Source organism: Xiphophorus couchianus, chromosome 10 (genome assembly GCF_001444195.1).
Source record: "Xiphophorus couchianus chromosome 10, X_couchianus-1.0, whole genome shotgun sequence".
Taxonomy (NCBI): domain Eukaryota; kingdom Metazoa; phylum Chordata; class Actinopteri; order Cyprinodontiformes; family Poeciliidae; genus Xiphophorus; species Xiphophorus couchianus.
In genome coordinates, this window is record NC_040237.1 from 17,835,313 (window position 1) to 17,851,154 (window position 15,842).

General features: G+C 40.1%; 1 protein-coding gene across 1 annotated transcript; it reads left to right on the forward strand.

Moving 5' to 3' along the window:
• Nucleotides 1-206: 206 nt before the first annotated feature.
• On the forward strand, nt 207-10,852 carry csdc2a (cold shock domain containing C2, RNA binding a). The gene is given in 5 exon segments (XM_028029337.1): nt 207-406; nt 7,936-8,140; nt 8,142-8,266; nt 8,392-8,514; nt 9,550-10,852. Coding segments are annotated over 4 exon segments (474 nt in total). The 5' UTR covers nt 207-406; nt 7,936-8,077; the 3' UTR covers nt 9,713-10,852.
• The last annotated feature ends 4,990 nt before the right edge of the window (nt 10,853-15,842 follow it).

Sequence of the window (15,842 nt, forward strand, 5' to 3'; positions counted from 1 at the left end):
GCCGTCGTACCAAACAGCTGTGACTCTTTTTTTTTTTTAAAGTTAAATATTAAGACACATATGATCACATGAAGCAGTCATGTCGTAAACAGTGTTGCTGATTGTTTCCATCCATTCTGACAACAAAGAGTTGACTGTGGTATCGTGAAGCCGGCTGTTGTTTGGAGCTCCCCCTCCCCTCCCCACGCCCCGTCTCTGCTGCCTCCTCTTTCATTCGCTGCCTTTCTCTCCGTGTGTGTATGAGTGTGTGTGTGTGTGTGTGTGTGTGTCAGAGGCATCCATACCAAAATCCCCGCACTCATTCAGCTCATGTTCCCGCACCTTTTCGCCGGATCTAGTTACATAACTGCCTTATTTAAGAAGAAGAAGAAGAAACCTTTTTGACGTCCGCGCGACGTTTTTAACGGTGAGTAATCGTTCATCTGTCTTCCTCCCTCCCCATGTTTTGTTTGTTCTTTATCCTTTCAACCGGTCACTTGTCTGAACATGATGGCAGCTGGTTAAAATTCCGACATGACAATACAAATAGTGATATTTGTTCCACGTGAGAGTACGTCCTTTTACGGCAGAAATGAGGTTTTTGTCCACAGGCATCCTCTTCCCTTCTTGTCTCCCGCTTCCACAGTGAGAGAATGTTCTGGAAACGGTCCGCCTGAAGGGTTGGTGTTGCCTATTAAATCATTTAGTCCTGCTAATCTCAGTCCCCATCAGATTAGACCACAAAAACGGGCCACTTGTCCCTTAAAACGGCCAATTTAAAGTTTAAAGACAGAGTGTGTGTGTGTGTGTGTGTGTGTTTAGAGGAGTTAACGTGTCCCTCATACTGATGCAGATGGCCACTGTGTCCTGGTTCCACTTGGGTGGTGCGTTTGGCCCTCTTTTTCCCCCTTTCAGTACTAAAATCTGCAAATGAAACCCCTTTTAATGACGTGTTTTAGCGAGAAGTGTGAAACATTCACTGCAGACTCGTTCAAGTCCAACTCCTGGCCTGCTGGCAGTCTCACAAGTGGGCTAACTCAGCCTGTCAAGTTTGTGAATTATTTATTGTCCGATTTCCTCCAGCAGTCCTCAGATCCGTCCTTTCCTCTGTGACTCCAGTACGTGTTCTCCATCACTGCATCTGCACCGCCTGCAAACGTCAGCCATCTTTAATTTACACGGACTGGAGCAGAACACCCCCCCCCCCAAAACAAAACATAGAAATATTCTTTACTGTCTCTCAGTGCGGAAAGTCCAGGTGCCTCGGCAGCAAAGTGAAAGACAAATAGAAGCATACAAATTCACACAAAGGTTAAGACATATATATTAAAAACAGAACAAAAATGAACAGTAAGGGGAAATTTACAGCACAATAAAATAACACCATGTTATATAAAAAAAAAAAACAACCAGAATGCTAGAGATTAAAATAAATGTTCAACTGAGGAGCGTGATCTTAAAGAAATTTACAAAATGTGCTTGTATATTTGTGCATTAAAAAAACAACAGACTATTTACAAGAAATTGAAATACTGCAAATAACAGCAAGAATGTAAACAATTATTGTGTTTGATTTTGTTTGGAGCAGTGATGGTTATAAAGTCTAGCAGCAGCTGGGAGGAAGGATCTGTGAAGACGGGTCTTTGTCCGTTTAGGACGCAGCAGTCTGTCAGTTAAAGGGCTCTTAAAGTTAAAACTAAAGAGCTGTTTCAGACATGAACCATAACTCAAAATTACTCTAGAGATCCCCGGTTTTGAGTTTCTAAAATAATTTTTGGTTGGTACAAATGGGCAGATGGTCAGTACAAAACATCCAGCCATAGAAATCTCGCCTTCTTTCCTGAAAAACCGGGGAACCAAATTGTGACAGGGCGGACCTAAAACCTTTATGGATATTAAAACTTCACAAAGGCTTTTGCTATTAGTTTAGAAATGTATTAATTGTGCACAAATCTTGTACAAAGTACAAGATAAGATCATGTCCTCACATTCTAAACCAATCAGAGCAGATGGAGCTTTAAATGGGCTCTGACAGTTTTTCGTAGAAAACAACTGGAATTGCTGAAATCAACACTAAAACCATTTTTTGTTTTTAAATTTCAAGTTAACGCTCACAAAGCCATTACCTTGCTACAGCTTAAATGGTTTATAATGATCTTTTTTTTTATGGCTGTAGGATTGTTGATGACATTTATTTCTTGGCATTTTGATTCTAATGCACAGACGCACACATAAGTGGCTGAGCATGGGAGCAAGAGGAGCAGAAAGAAATCCGATCCATCCCTACCGCCAACTTGACAAAGTCTCTGCTAACTATTATTATTTTAAAATAAATATGTAGAAAATGATTAAAGAATTTGGATGCCGCCCACCTTGCTTGGCTGGCCGCTAGAGGTTGAGTGGCTAAAGTCTTTCCTCTGCCTACATCCCCCACAATGCTGTGCAGTTCTGAATCAGCGTTCAGTGAAATTGATGACTATATTATTATTGATCACGTGTCTATTACTGTATATATTGTTATTGACATGTTTTGGAATAACTACGTTTCTCTTGCTTTATTGACCAGAATTTTGTGGCAATGAAAAAAGTCTGACTTTAGTTTCAAACACAGGTTATAGATAATGAGCATAAATATCAAGTTTAGGGGAAACAAAAAAAAAGGACAAAATGAACCGTATGTACATGCATGTGTGTGTACGGCTAATTAGTTTTTATCTGTTAAACAAGACAGGTTGTGGTAATGCAAATATGCTTAGTTAGTTTTATACTTCAGCTGACTCCTTTCCTTAAAGATGAAATAAAAATGATCACTTTAAAATTGTTTTTCTTCCTCTGGTATATTAGGACCATTGCAGATAGAAGAAAGAAAAGGAGGAGTAAATTTCTGCTTGAAACGTTCAATCTAAAAAGTTTACAATGTCAAAAATTTGCTTGAAAAGAGTAGGAAATTTTAGACAAACCTCAATATTTTTCTAGAAAAAGTTACATTTCTGAGTTTCAAAAGTCCACTTGTTTTTTCTTTTACTTTTTCAAAATTTCCTAAATTTCAAAAACTGAAAGAAATTTGACGTTTGGAGCTCAGTAATTTCCAAGTTTTTTTTTTTTCTTCTAAATGTATGAGATTAATTTCCAAACTTCAGAGTTTTTACTCCTACAACGACCCTCCCAAGAAGCCATTATAGATACCGAATTGTGTTCGATGAGCCAAAAATACTTAAATTTAAAAAGGGAAAACGAGGCAGAAGAAATCTGCAAAACCTCTGCTCAAACACGTGTCTTTCATGAAACACAACATCAGTTATTTTGCTCAGATATCTCGTAATCTACCTCAGATTTGAAGCTGAAACACTTCATTTCTAATCTAAGGAATGTGGGAGTAAAACTTCAGGTCTCCTGCCTGGACATTCTAGTCCACCTCAGTAATGGCCCCAATCCAACCACACTGAACTATATATAGACTGATGGGAAGAGGCACAAAGTGTGCTGCTTGGAGCCTTCGGGAATCACTCTCTCACACACACATGCCCACACACACACACACACACACACTTACCTCATGAGTCTTTCTCAGGCTTTCAGCCTGCCTGTATACGGCCTCTGATGAAGCCGGAGACTCTTCCACCCGCAGCTGTGTTTTCATTACAAACAAGGTTTCGGTGTGAGCGCTGAACCTTTGTTCGACGATGCCCTGCAGTTATCAGTGTGTGCACAGATTGTCATAATAATGAGCCGACTAACGATACAGATCAATTCTCCCTGTTGTGACGGGATAATTTGGTTTGTGTCAAGTGGGTGACTGAGCTCATTTGTGCTCAGGAACGGCTGTTATGAAACGATCCAATGAGCAGCTCATCTTTGAATAAACCGCAATTAATGTTAGTGTTGTGGAAGTAATACTTTTTATCTAATAATGTCTGATCAGAGGATCCTGAAGGGGATTGTTTCCATGTTATATTTCATATCGGGGTCTGTTTAGCTGCCACAAGCTATGACAGACGTGGCTTTATTTCCACAAACCAGCCAGAGGCATCAATCCAAAAGATCAATAATATCGATACCAAGTCGGTATCGGATTGATACTAGCGTGGTAAGATCAATATTTTTTGTTTCTCTCAACTCTACATCAAAGATGACTTTGGTTTGATTTGCTCTCGAATGTATTTTTTGCAGAAAAACAATGCACACAAACTTTTTTTCTATTGTTACTGTTTGTCACGTTAATGTGGCACCAAGTAATCAAAAGGAAAAACTACAAAAGGTCAGAAGTTTGATGATATGTCAAACTTTGACTACAAAAAAGTATCGGTATCAGTATTGGCCCTGTAGTTACTTGTTATTGGATCGATGCCAAAATGTGCAGTCACACCTCTACTGGAAACACAACTTTAAAACTATTTAGTGGTGATTTACGCTTCATGATGACAGATTGGGGAAAATAAAAACTGAAAAAGACAAAAAAAGATAAGCTGCAAAAAGGGTGATCTTTTTGAATTTCTTTTTGCTGGAAGTTGTACTACTTTTACTTGATTCATGATTGTCAAGTTGTCAAGCATTAACGGAGGAGAAATGAAGCCATTGAATTGTTCCAGGAGAACCAGAGAAGATTGCATAAGTTACATCACACCAAACTCTCTGCTGCTTGGAAGAACTGATCTAAAAAGTGATAACTGTGGATTTGACTTTAAAAGTTATCCACTCAAGAGATTAAAGTTCATTCAAACAGAAGTGGACAGATTCTGGAGAAAATGGAGTCAACTAGCTGGACCAAATTTGTTTGTCAGAAGTAAATGGCATTCAAAGAAGCGAAATGTTGCTGTCGGACACATTATTTGGCTTGTGTAACCCACATAAAGTGGGTATGCCTCTTTAAGAGACAGAGGTTAAGGAGGCTGGGTGGTCTACCTGGCCAATAGGAAGTTTAGTTTCCAGAGCGTCTGAACCAATCAGAATGCAGACTGCCGTTGTGGGTCCCGCCCTTCTCCCCCGGGTCTGCAGTACTGTTGTTTTGCCCTAGAGTTCCGACGTAATGAGACAGCTGAGCTGTGCAGCGCCAGCGTATGTATTGTGACAGTTAAAGTATTTCGTACGAACTGTATTATTTACAAACTGTATTATAAACTAACTCTTTTGTAAATAGATTTTCTGTTGATCGTCCAGCTTCTGGGCTGGAAATGATTTATTAAGTATAAAGACTAAACTTCAGTTTTCTGCTGTTAGAGCCGTTAGGAACCGTTAGCTCTTTCTGGCAGTTGGTTCATCTTGTTCTCCGTTCAGTTAAAGGTAAAATTTAGGCTATAACCTATTTTTACTTTATTAAGTTTATATTATTTAGGTCAAATATGCCTTGTTACACCGTCTAGTGCCCCACGCAGCCGGACTGAGAGACACTATACAGTTGTCTGAGGCGTGTCGCATTGAGATCGGTGAGCATATTCTGAGCCTTTCATTTGGGTTTTTGTTGTTTGTCACATTGTTGTTAAAAATATCCTTTATTTGAGTAATTAAGAAATGTTTTATTATTGTATTGGAAAAAAGGATTAAAGCTAGAACAGCTTAGTAAAAATCCTATATTTCTGCTGGTCCTGTCTGTTGACAGGTCAGGTTTTTTTTATTTATGCTGGATTGTTCCTGAAGTGGATCCTCCTTTGACCTTGATGGCGAGCCTTCCCACCTGGACCTAAAGAAAGAACCAGATTTCGTCTGTCCCATTTGGAGTCCTGCTGCACCCTGCGGTGTGGTAGGCGTGTAACACACATCTTCACACACAGTTGGTTATGTGTGAGACCACCGACTGACATTCTCCATTCTTATTGTTTTTTTTTTATTCTGGACAATACATTTTGGACCAATTTTATTTCATACATTATAACAAACTGCTGTGGTGGAAATTCTCCTCTGTGAACGATGTCGAGTTAACTCAATTTGGAAATGAATTTAATTAATCTGTTGACTAATATAATTTAGAGTGCAGATTACTAGGGTGCACCCAAAATATTTGAATCTAAGAGATAGCACTTGGCCAAGTAATATTGTCATTATTTTATGTATTTTATTGTGTGTAATTTTATTTTCATAATTGTGTGTTTTGTGCAACTGTCAATTGTATGTTTTATGTCACTAAAGCCAGTTCTTTAGATACATCCAACTGCCTTTGTGTGTCATTTAAACACTCCACTGTGCTCCGATAGCCGAACCTATTGGCCCATTTATCTAATATATATATACTACCCTTCTCTACTGTGTTACACTTGCAGACCAAAATGCTTTAAGAAGTCAGTACAAACTTGGCAAAGTGATCAGTGTAAACAGTGACGGGAAGGGGATTGTAAGAGATGCATATGTACGAACTTATCCAAGTTACCCTGTACCACTTGTGAGAGCTGGAGGACAAACGAGGAAGATGAGGAAGAAACTTCAAATGAAGATACCCTCAACAATACTTCACAGAGATGTAAGACGCATTGTTGTGTTATTGCCAATAGAAGAACAAGAAAATCCTTAGGATAAGATCTGGTGAAGAGAGAGAGGCGTGACCTCCTTGGGTTCAAGAAACCAGGAGCTCAAGTGGGAGGTGTCAAGTTAAACAACAAATGGTGTATTTGTATGAGTGCAATACCATCTCCACCCAGCTGGCACGTGGCTCACAGAAAATCAAGCACACCCGTCTCTCCCACTCAGGCCTTCAGGAGCCTATAAAGCAACTCAGCACACCTGTGTTTGAGATAATCTCTACAAACAAAGACCTCATCTTCAAGCTCCTGCAGAACACCACTGGTTTTCAACCTGCTCAGGTGTGTTGATTTGGAAAGAACAGTGATTTAAAGAAAAGAAAAGAGAAATAAAATAAAAAGATGACACTGAGAAGAGTTGGTCCTGGATTTCTTTGATGGGAGCAAGCCTTGTCAAGTTTGGGCAGAAGCTAAGGTGTTTTGTAGAGACTAAAAACTTGACAATGATAGTGCCTAATGATAAAACTTTTTCATGTGCTATTATCCACATGTCTGATTCATGCCAAACGATGATGACTCATTTCATGACAGCAGCAGTGTGTCTCTTCTGGTCTCAAATGGTGGGCTGAGAACTTCAGACATGATACTAGTGTGTTTAAAAGAGCGAGCAAAGCTCAAAGTCCTCATAACTGATTTCATTTCCATTCACCAATGTGGATTGATAACTGAGAGCTAAATCAGAATATGAAGCAAAAAATAATAATCTTATTTCATGCCTTTCTTCCTGTCCAGGTACTAATTGATCAAAAAATACATTGTACATACCTTGCTCTATGCTTTGCTTCGTTCAGACGGTCTGGACCATCCGCTATGGAAAAATGATTGCTTTCTGTAGGCTTCCTTGAGGTTCTAAATGTCACCCAATTGCTAACGTTTGCCCTTGACGTACGCGTGTACCATTCCAGTTCAATGCTATGAAGCTTATTGGAAATGACCTGCGCTGTAATCAACCATCCTCTGCCGTAAAGGGAGAAGAACCGATCCAAACAAGATGGCTCTAAATGTTAATTCAATATTTGTCCAACACGGACAGAATGCCTTCATTCACTTCCTTCGGTGCCGTTTATAAAACTACAGGCAGACCATACAATTCTAAAACCACTCAGAAAAATCTGTCATCCTTCACAACCCTTTAGGTCCTACAGACAAAACAAATGTACATGAGGGGCCTCAACAGGGTTTCTTGTTAATGTTGGTTTGTGATGTCACTGGTTTTGTCATCGCCAAACCTTTGGTGGAGGCAGCATGATGTTGTGGGTGGCATCTCAACGTAAAGTGACCAAACTCTCTGTTCCACAGAGCAGGGTTTGTCAGACTATGTCCAGAATTTGGAGCAGAGAGGAAGGAATGTGCTGCATTCCTGATCTCGGTCTCATTGAACCCTTTTTCACGCTGCCTGACTTTTCAACAAACGTTCCACCATTTATTTATGTCTTCTCTGCTCCAGGGTGTCGTAGCTTCATCCGTCCACCTGGAAGAGCTCCTCTCTGGGCTTCCTCTCCCCGTCAGAAACCCTCGTGCCATGCGGGAGGTGTAACCCTCCACCCTTTTCTTCTTTGTGTGCCACGGAAACCCTAAGCCAAGCCAAGATGTCGGGCACCGACCCGTCATTGCCGACAGACCCCCAGCTGCCTTTGACGTCCCCCCGCACTCCCCCTGCAGCTTTCTTTTCCTTTCCTGAGGGAAGGCAGCCGTGTTTGGGAGAGGGAGAGGAAACCACCTCAGCCTGGAGAGCTACCCAGCCCACTGCCAACAAAACGCACACGCACATACTCAGCGTGAGTAAAAACACAGTGCACGAGTTTGTCTTTTGTGTTTTTCTCTTGGTTCTCTTAAGAAAGAGCTTCAAACGACCATCGTAGTAAATTAGCCTGTCCATGTCTGCGTCTTTCTCTCTCTGCAGGACAGTACGAGCCAGATCAGGTCCTGTATTTAAGGGCGTGTGTAAAAACTTTTCCAGATCTCAGGGTCATGGATTCATCCGTCCTACGCATGGAGGAGAGGACATCTTCGTTCACATTTCTGAGTGAGTCTTCCTCACCAAGCACACCGTCCTTCACTTTAAGCAATCTCTGCTGACTCCTCTAGAGCTAGTGGCCGTCGCTTTGGGGCAAACTATGTCGTGTCCTCGTTTCTCAGCGCTAGATTGTCATTTTCCTTGCGGTAACATTCCAGTTGCTTCATAATCCTGGAAATTCATTTTCTTGAATTTTACAAGAAAATGTAAAATTCAGAGAGTGAATCTATCTTTGTCACCTATTTACTTTCATGGTTTTCAACGGACTTTGGGGAAATATTGTGCGCTGTACTTTTTCTGCGATTCCAGTAGTTGCTTTCCATTACCATTGTGCTCAAAACTAGGGCTGTTGTAAAAATAAATTTTAGTAATCGAGTACTCTATAGAATATTTTTACGATTAATCGCGTAATCAGATCTCTCTCTCTCTCCTCTCTCTCTTTCTCTCCCTCGTACACCCGCAGCGCTCTTCCTACCGTTCGCTCCAAAACACTGAGGACGCGGTTCCGAGAGCTGAAAAACTGTCCTACTCCAAACATCGGCCCACACAATTTAAGAATGCTTATTTCTCCCCAAAACCTCTGAAAACGCCAGGCAATTCAGCGTCATGTTGCTAGCACTTAGCAACAACTCATAGGCGGAAGTGACTGCGCTGCCCACCAAAAATAATGACCCGGCCGGAACACGGCGCGCTAAATAATAAAACATAATTTAACGAGGCTTCGAGGCAGATACATTTTCCTCGAGGAATTTTAATAATCGAGGTACTCGAATCACTCGAGGAATCGTTTCAGCTCTACTCAAAACTAAGTATTGTAAATATTTTTGCTTTTAAAATGAACAGACCTGATCAACTTGGTGGGAGATGAGAGTAAGCAACATTATATATAATTTAAGAGTAACAGGTCTCTCAAAGTGAGCTTGGGAATGGACTCTTTGTAATCGCACAGCTTCAGATCCATTCTCAGGTGAAAAGGTCTATTCAAGCTGGGCCTTTGACTTTTATGCAGGTCTTATTTTATCGTAATTTCTCCCCTCTGGACAGCATTGACGGGGAGTACGTGCCTATGGAAGGAGACGAGGTCACATACAAGGTGTGTCCGATCCCGCCCAAGAACCAGAAAGTCCAGGCTGTGGAAGTGGTCATCACCCACCTGAACCCGGGCACCAAGCACGAGACCTGGTCGGGTCAGATCATCAGCTCCTAGACAAGCGCTTCGGGCGTCACGGCGAGAACGTAACGGAGGATTAGGGTTTTTTTAATTTTAGGCTTTATGTTTTTGTGGTGTGGCAGATAGGGCAATCTGAGCTTTCTGAGAGGTACAAGCAGGGCCACAGATGTTTTGGTACGGAGGGCGAAGTGCGCCGTTAGGCTTGAAGTTAAGCATTGAATGTATCTGAATGTTTTTCTAGTGAAGGTTTATGGGGTCGTCTGTAGGATTTACGTATTTTACGTCAAAGCCTCGAGTTCGGAAAGTAACACCACAAACGTTACTCATTTCACCTCGATAGGACGTGTGTTAGTTGGTTTTGAGGATGTGATGTCTCGGTTTATTTGGGACGTGTGAAAGAGGCCAAAACGAGCTCAGATCAAACGGGAAACGGTTTTGGCTCATTGACTGCCAGTGGGAACCATGTGACTTACAAATTCAAGGGACCAGCTTGCTAGAGCTATTTTCTTTTACTTTCATGCTGGAAACTGGCGCACACTGTGCTGCCAAATCTAAAAAAAATAAATTAAACACACACAATATATTTACCCTTCTGTTTTTTTCTGTTACAGACTGCATGTTGTAGGGAGAAAAAACTAGTTGTTTTCACGGATGCTCTTTTTTTTTCTTCTAACATTACAAGAACATATTCATAAGTCAAAACCTTTGCAAGGTTGTTCTTTATGCCGGTAAACCACCAACCGAGTGCACTCACACAAGCAGTTTGGTTTCACAGACATCCTGTTTGTTCTAAAGACGTTTTGGCCTCAGCAGCTGGGTCGAGCTTGACAGTTTAGGAAAAGTTCTTTCAGTATTGTAGCACTTTCTGTTAGTAGATAAGGGCGGAGGTCCAGTTTCATTGTAGCCAGGTCCTATGACGGTCACATGTTTTCTGTGGTAGAGATGGTATAATGTTGTTAGCCTGCCACTGGAAACAAGGCCAGAGGGTTTAGGTTTGAGGGAGGAACATGGCGACGGTAACAGGTCCTGGGTAAGGGTAGGAGATGAAGTGAAGGATCGAGCAGTGATGCAGCTATTTAGGGAATGTAAGGAAGAAATACAAAGTTTCAAGTCAGCACATTGCAAACCATTGCTCACAACCTGAAAGTGAACTGAAAAGAAATAGTTTGAGATTTTGAAGAAGAAACATACGGTTTTGTTGGAGGAAGTTACCTTAGCTGCTAGGTCGCTTTGTAGCAGCTATAGGGGTGTCAAACTCCAGTCCTCAAGGGCCGCTGTCCTGCAGTTTATAGAAGTGCCACAGGTACAAAACACTGGAATGAAATGGCTTCATTACCTCCTCCTTGTGTAGATCAGTTCTGCAGAGCCTTAATGACCTAATTATTCTATTCAGGTGGTGCAGCAGAGGCACATCTAAAAGTTGCAGGGCAGGTGGCCCTCCAGGCCTGGAGTTAGACACCTGTGGAGCTGCCTATGGCTAGTTTAAGCTAACTATGTCTAGTTTAAGCTAACTATGTCTAGTTTAAGCTAACTATGTCTAGTTTAAGCTGCCCATGGCTAGTTAGCTTAGTTTAACATAACATTTAAAACTCTAAAAATATTATTTTGAATTAATAATACCAGAAACTTAGCTTAATGTCTCATCTTTAATCAATAAAATAATACATTAAGCTAAGCTAGCTAGCTGGAAATAAAAGTCAATATAAAGTTCAAATGGAAAATATTGGCCTTTTCTGAACATTAGGCACATTCAATAAAAACAAACAAAATGTCATCATAAAGCAGAAAAATGTCTTATTGTCATTTTTTCAACTTGGTAGAAGAAAACAGCTAAGCTGAGTTTAGCAGCAGAAGTCAGAGTATTTTACGCACAACAGCAAACCGTTGCGTATTGTGAACATCAGACACATTAACACATAGAACTCAGTATCATTTGAACCAGAAACTGACCATAGCATTGAATCTTTTATTGTTAGAAGATAATGCTAAGCTAAGCTAACTGCAGCCAGCCATTTACACATGTTCTACAGCAAATAGGAAAAGAAGTCTTTTTTGATCATCTACCACATATAAACATAGTATTTTTAGATATCATTTGGAATCTCAAACTGAGCATAGTGTTTGATATTTAATTGACAAAGCAAACAGCGTAGTGTTGCTAAGTTAATTAGCTGCTTTATGTAGCGTATATAAAATGTAAAAGCAGCTATTTTTGTTTAGTTCTTGCCAAGTCAGCAAATAAGCATATTTCACAAATTGCTGAACTAGTTCTGACACATTGTTGCTGAAAGAAAACAGCTGTTCTGGTTTTAATAAAAAAATTTTTTTAAATCTTGATTTCCTGACATTGTTACAGCATTACGTACATCTTACGTTTTCTAATTGTTACAATAAAAAATAGACACATTTTTAATTTGTACCTTAAAATAATAAACACCAGATTTTTTCTTGTCTGTTTTTTTTTTTTTTTTGGAAGTTTCTTATGTCATATAAAGACTGTGAAACAGACAATAAAAACACAGGTAAAGCTTCCAGATGTAAGGAAAAAAAATATTTATTTATGTAACTTATTTATTTTCATTTGTAACTATGAAAAAAAAATTGGTTTAGCAATTAACACTGTATTTCTATGTCTTTGTGTAATTTTAAGCTGTTTAAACGCTGCACATCTCACTCTGATGATCCTTCCCTGCTAAAATCTCCTTCCTACTGTCATGTTATCTTAAAAAAAAGAGAAAAAAACTCAACACAATTTTCTAATTTCTACTTTATCTTTGCCTAACTTTTAATAACTGAATGATGTCCAAGATGGTGACTTTCGCCAAGTTCTTTACGAGTTGTATGTTTAGTTGAGAATGTTCTAATTCAGTTTCATCATGCAGTAACCCAGGCGACGCCTGTAGAGGGAGCTGTTGTCTCATCTCTCATCCTTCCTGGAGTTCTCACTTTTAGAGTGATCTAGTATTACAGTTGCACTCTTTATCTGTTGGATGTCTGTACTGTGGAGAGAAACAAGTCTGATTGGTGTTTTTGGAGCACTTTTATTTGTTTTAATTTTTTTTTGTCAGATCACTGTGATATTTGTCGTTTCTTGTTAAACGTTAAATAAGCTTACAGCTGCATACACAGAAGTGTGTTGAGCAATATTTCCAGGTACTCTGTCAGCGTCAAGACACTCGAGCAAATATTCTGTAGTTGTATCCTTATATTGTCGCTTCACAACAAACATGATTTCAAGGCGCCTTACAGGGAAAACAGGTTTGTTTCATACCGAGTTGTCCATCCTGTTCCTTTACCGTCCACTAGAGGACGTCGTTGTACAAATAATTTTGCATGCACAACTTGCAAAATTCACTTTTTGCATGTATCTGTACGACCATATTTGTATCTCCTGCTTCTAGAGACTGTCCCAAGAGCAACAACAACAAAAAAGCTGTTTTTTCAGAATAAGTAGATGTTTTGCTGGTGTCCGCAAAAAGGCCCGTTTCAAAAACCTCTAAATTGTTGCGTCACAATTTTGTTGCCTACCAACCCCAGACGTGCCCAACCCCTCACCTGGCAACCCAAGTGGAGCTCCACCCACTTCCCGCTGCACAATGGCTCCTGGAATATGAAAATGTTTCGCGATGTGCTGCAGTACAGAGCATGGAGCTCATGCATTTTCCTCCCAGTCGCTGGCAACAGAGATGCGTAGCTTCATTTTAGTTTTGATGGCAATGTCTCTGCGATGTTGCCAGAGAAAAGTTTTTGTTTTGCAAATCACTCTAGTCTAGGGAGGTCAGGTGTCCTCTGCTCTGACAACTACCGGAAAACCAGGTAGGATTTACCAAAAGACTTGGACTGTTCTTCACAAATCTGCAGATGATGGAGATGAAAGTACATAGTGACGTCTCGTTTTGTATTGTTGTTCGGCAGGAACATGATTTGTCATTTACCATAAGCTAACACTGTGCTAAATGACGCCTCTGCTAGTCCTGTGTCTCATGTTACATTACCCACACTATCTGCACATTTACTGGGAATTGTAGTAAACTTAATGTGATAGTCTAGATGCAGTATATATATATATATATATATATATATTAGAAAATGTCAGATTTTTGAAATAAAATTGGTCATTATGCCAAGTACACCTCGCTGCAGCAAACAGAAAGGGGCGGGGACGGACCACTGTCAGTCTCATACCTTATATGGAAATGTGACTATTTCATTCCGGAAATGAGGGGGCGCTAGTGACACTATTTCCTGTAGGGGAGAGCGGGGTATTGTGAGCCATTTTTTACATTTGTTTCCTATAGGCAAGGTAAAATGATGTATCAGTAAAATGTAAACATTTCCTATTAAATTTGGGATGTTTCCTAGCTATGGAAGTTTATCAGAATATCGTCAAGACAAGGACAATGAAAATATGATTGTTTTAAAAAAAAGTGGTCCTGTGTCCTCACTTTACCCCAGATCAGGGGTAAAGTTAGACAGACCAGAAAAATCAATGGGGTAAATTGAAACCATTTGGGGGTAAGCTGATACACTTACGTTTTCCACTTTAATACTACCATAACACATGTTGTAACAATTTGAATCCTGACTGACAACCTAAACCTTCAAAAACAAAAAAATGTCAGACTACGATCAGTGTTATGGAGATTGGTTAATTATAGTTAGCACTTGAAAGTAACCCAAAGTATTAAAATGTAAATCAAATACAACATAATATACTTCAAAATGTTTTAATTAACATTCACAGTGTGAGAATCATAGCACAGGACCCTTAGCTAGTATCTGGGTGTCAAGAGCAAAGTACAAGCAGAACCAGCTAATGCACAGTCTGGGTCACAGGACATGGACACATAATCGGAACTTGTCTTCATTCATCCATCCTGTTCTGGTGGAGGCACCTTTGGCTCCTGGAGGTGCTCCTATCAGGAAGTCATCCTTAAACCTAACTCTGGGAAGACAAACATAGGAGGTATGGCATTCCAGCAGCATTCACTGCACACACCACAGTCACTAGTTCTCCCCTCTCAGATGATGTGATAGAACCAACTTGCTTTTTCCTTTCTCTGTCACAACCTGAATCAAGATAGAAAGTCTAGAATCAGTGACAATGTACAATCAGTAGGTTACTATTGGTCTAAAAGTACATTGTATTTAATTTCATTCCATTCATTTTTCCAGCTCACAGGTTCACTGGTTATTATCACAATCCACTCAATATCAGTATGGTGCTCTCTTGTATATCATGTGTTGCTTACCTGTCGTGGCTTTTGAACTGTAAAGACGCCGGTTGTCATCTACATTGTAAATCATGTGTGGAGGGAATGTGTGCCTGTGAAAGAGGAGAGGCAAAAAAAAAAAACCTTATCATAATTCAAAACAAATCTTACGGGTAAAGCTAACTTAAAACATTTGCAACTAAAAAAGTGTCACCTGTCCATCACTACAGCCAGATTGTCGAAGAACTCCCCTACTGTAGTTTTATGAAGGCTGTAGCCCTTCCCAGGGATGTTGCCTCTGGAGTTTGGACAGACAGATGGCAACATGCAAGAAACCTACGAAACCACTCTATTCCTAGAGAGTAGATAATTTATTATAATAAGATTATTATTTAGCATTATTATTTAGCTTGTGATCACTTGCACACCCTAGCATACCTGCACATTGTTTCTCTGTCCAATTGGTTGGAACAGGGATATTGTTTCTCTTTGCGTATTCAAATGCCAGTTCACGGCACTATACTGGAGGAAGGCCGTGGAACTGGTCAGCTAGTTGTTTCAAGTGTTTAGCAAGCTCCTCCTCCATCTCATCTGTGAATATTCTCTTTGCCTCAGCTACTGCACTCCGGGCTACTGATTTTACTTACCCTTTCTCTTTTTCTTTATGAATCTTTGTAGGGTTGTCTTGTCAATATTTCTGTCCCTTCCAGCTTTTCTTAAAGACTTCTTTCCTTGCCTGACCTCAGCAGCTGCATTCTCCAATTCTGCGAGGGGTGTTTGTCCCCAGGTTGTTTTCCTGGGTGTACTTTCTTGGCATGAGGGCTTTTCTACAATGGTTATGACATAAAAATTAAACAGATGTAATGTAATATTACACTAAATATGTTTAAGACTAAACTTAAATTGTACTTCATGATGGGGTAACGTAAGACAGTGTATCACATCACCCCACG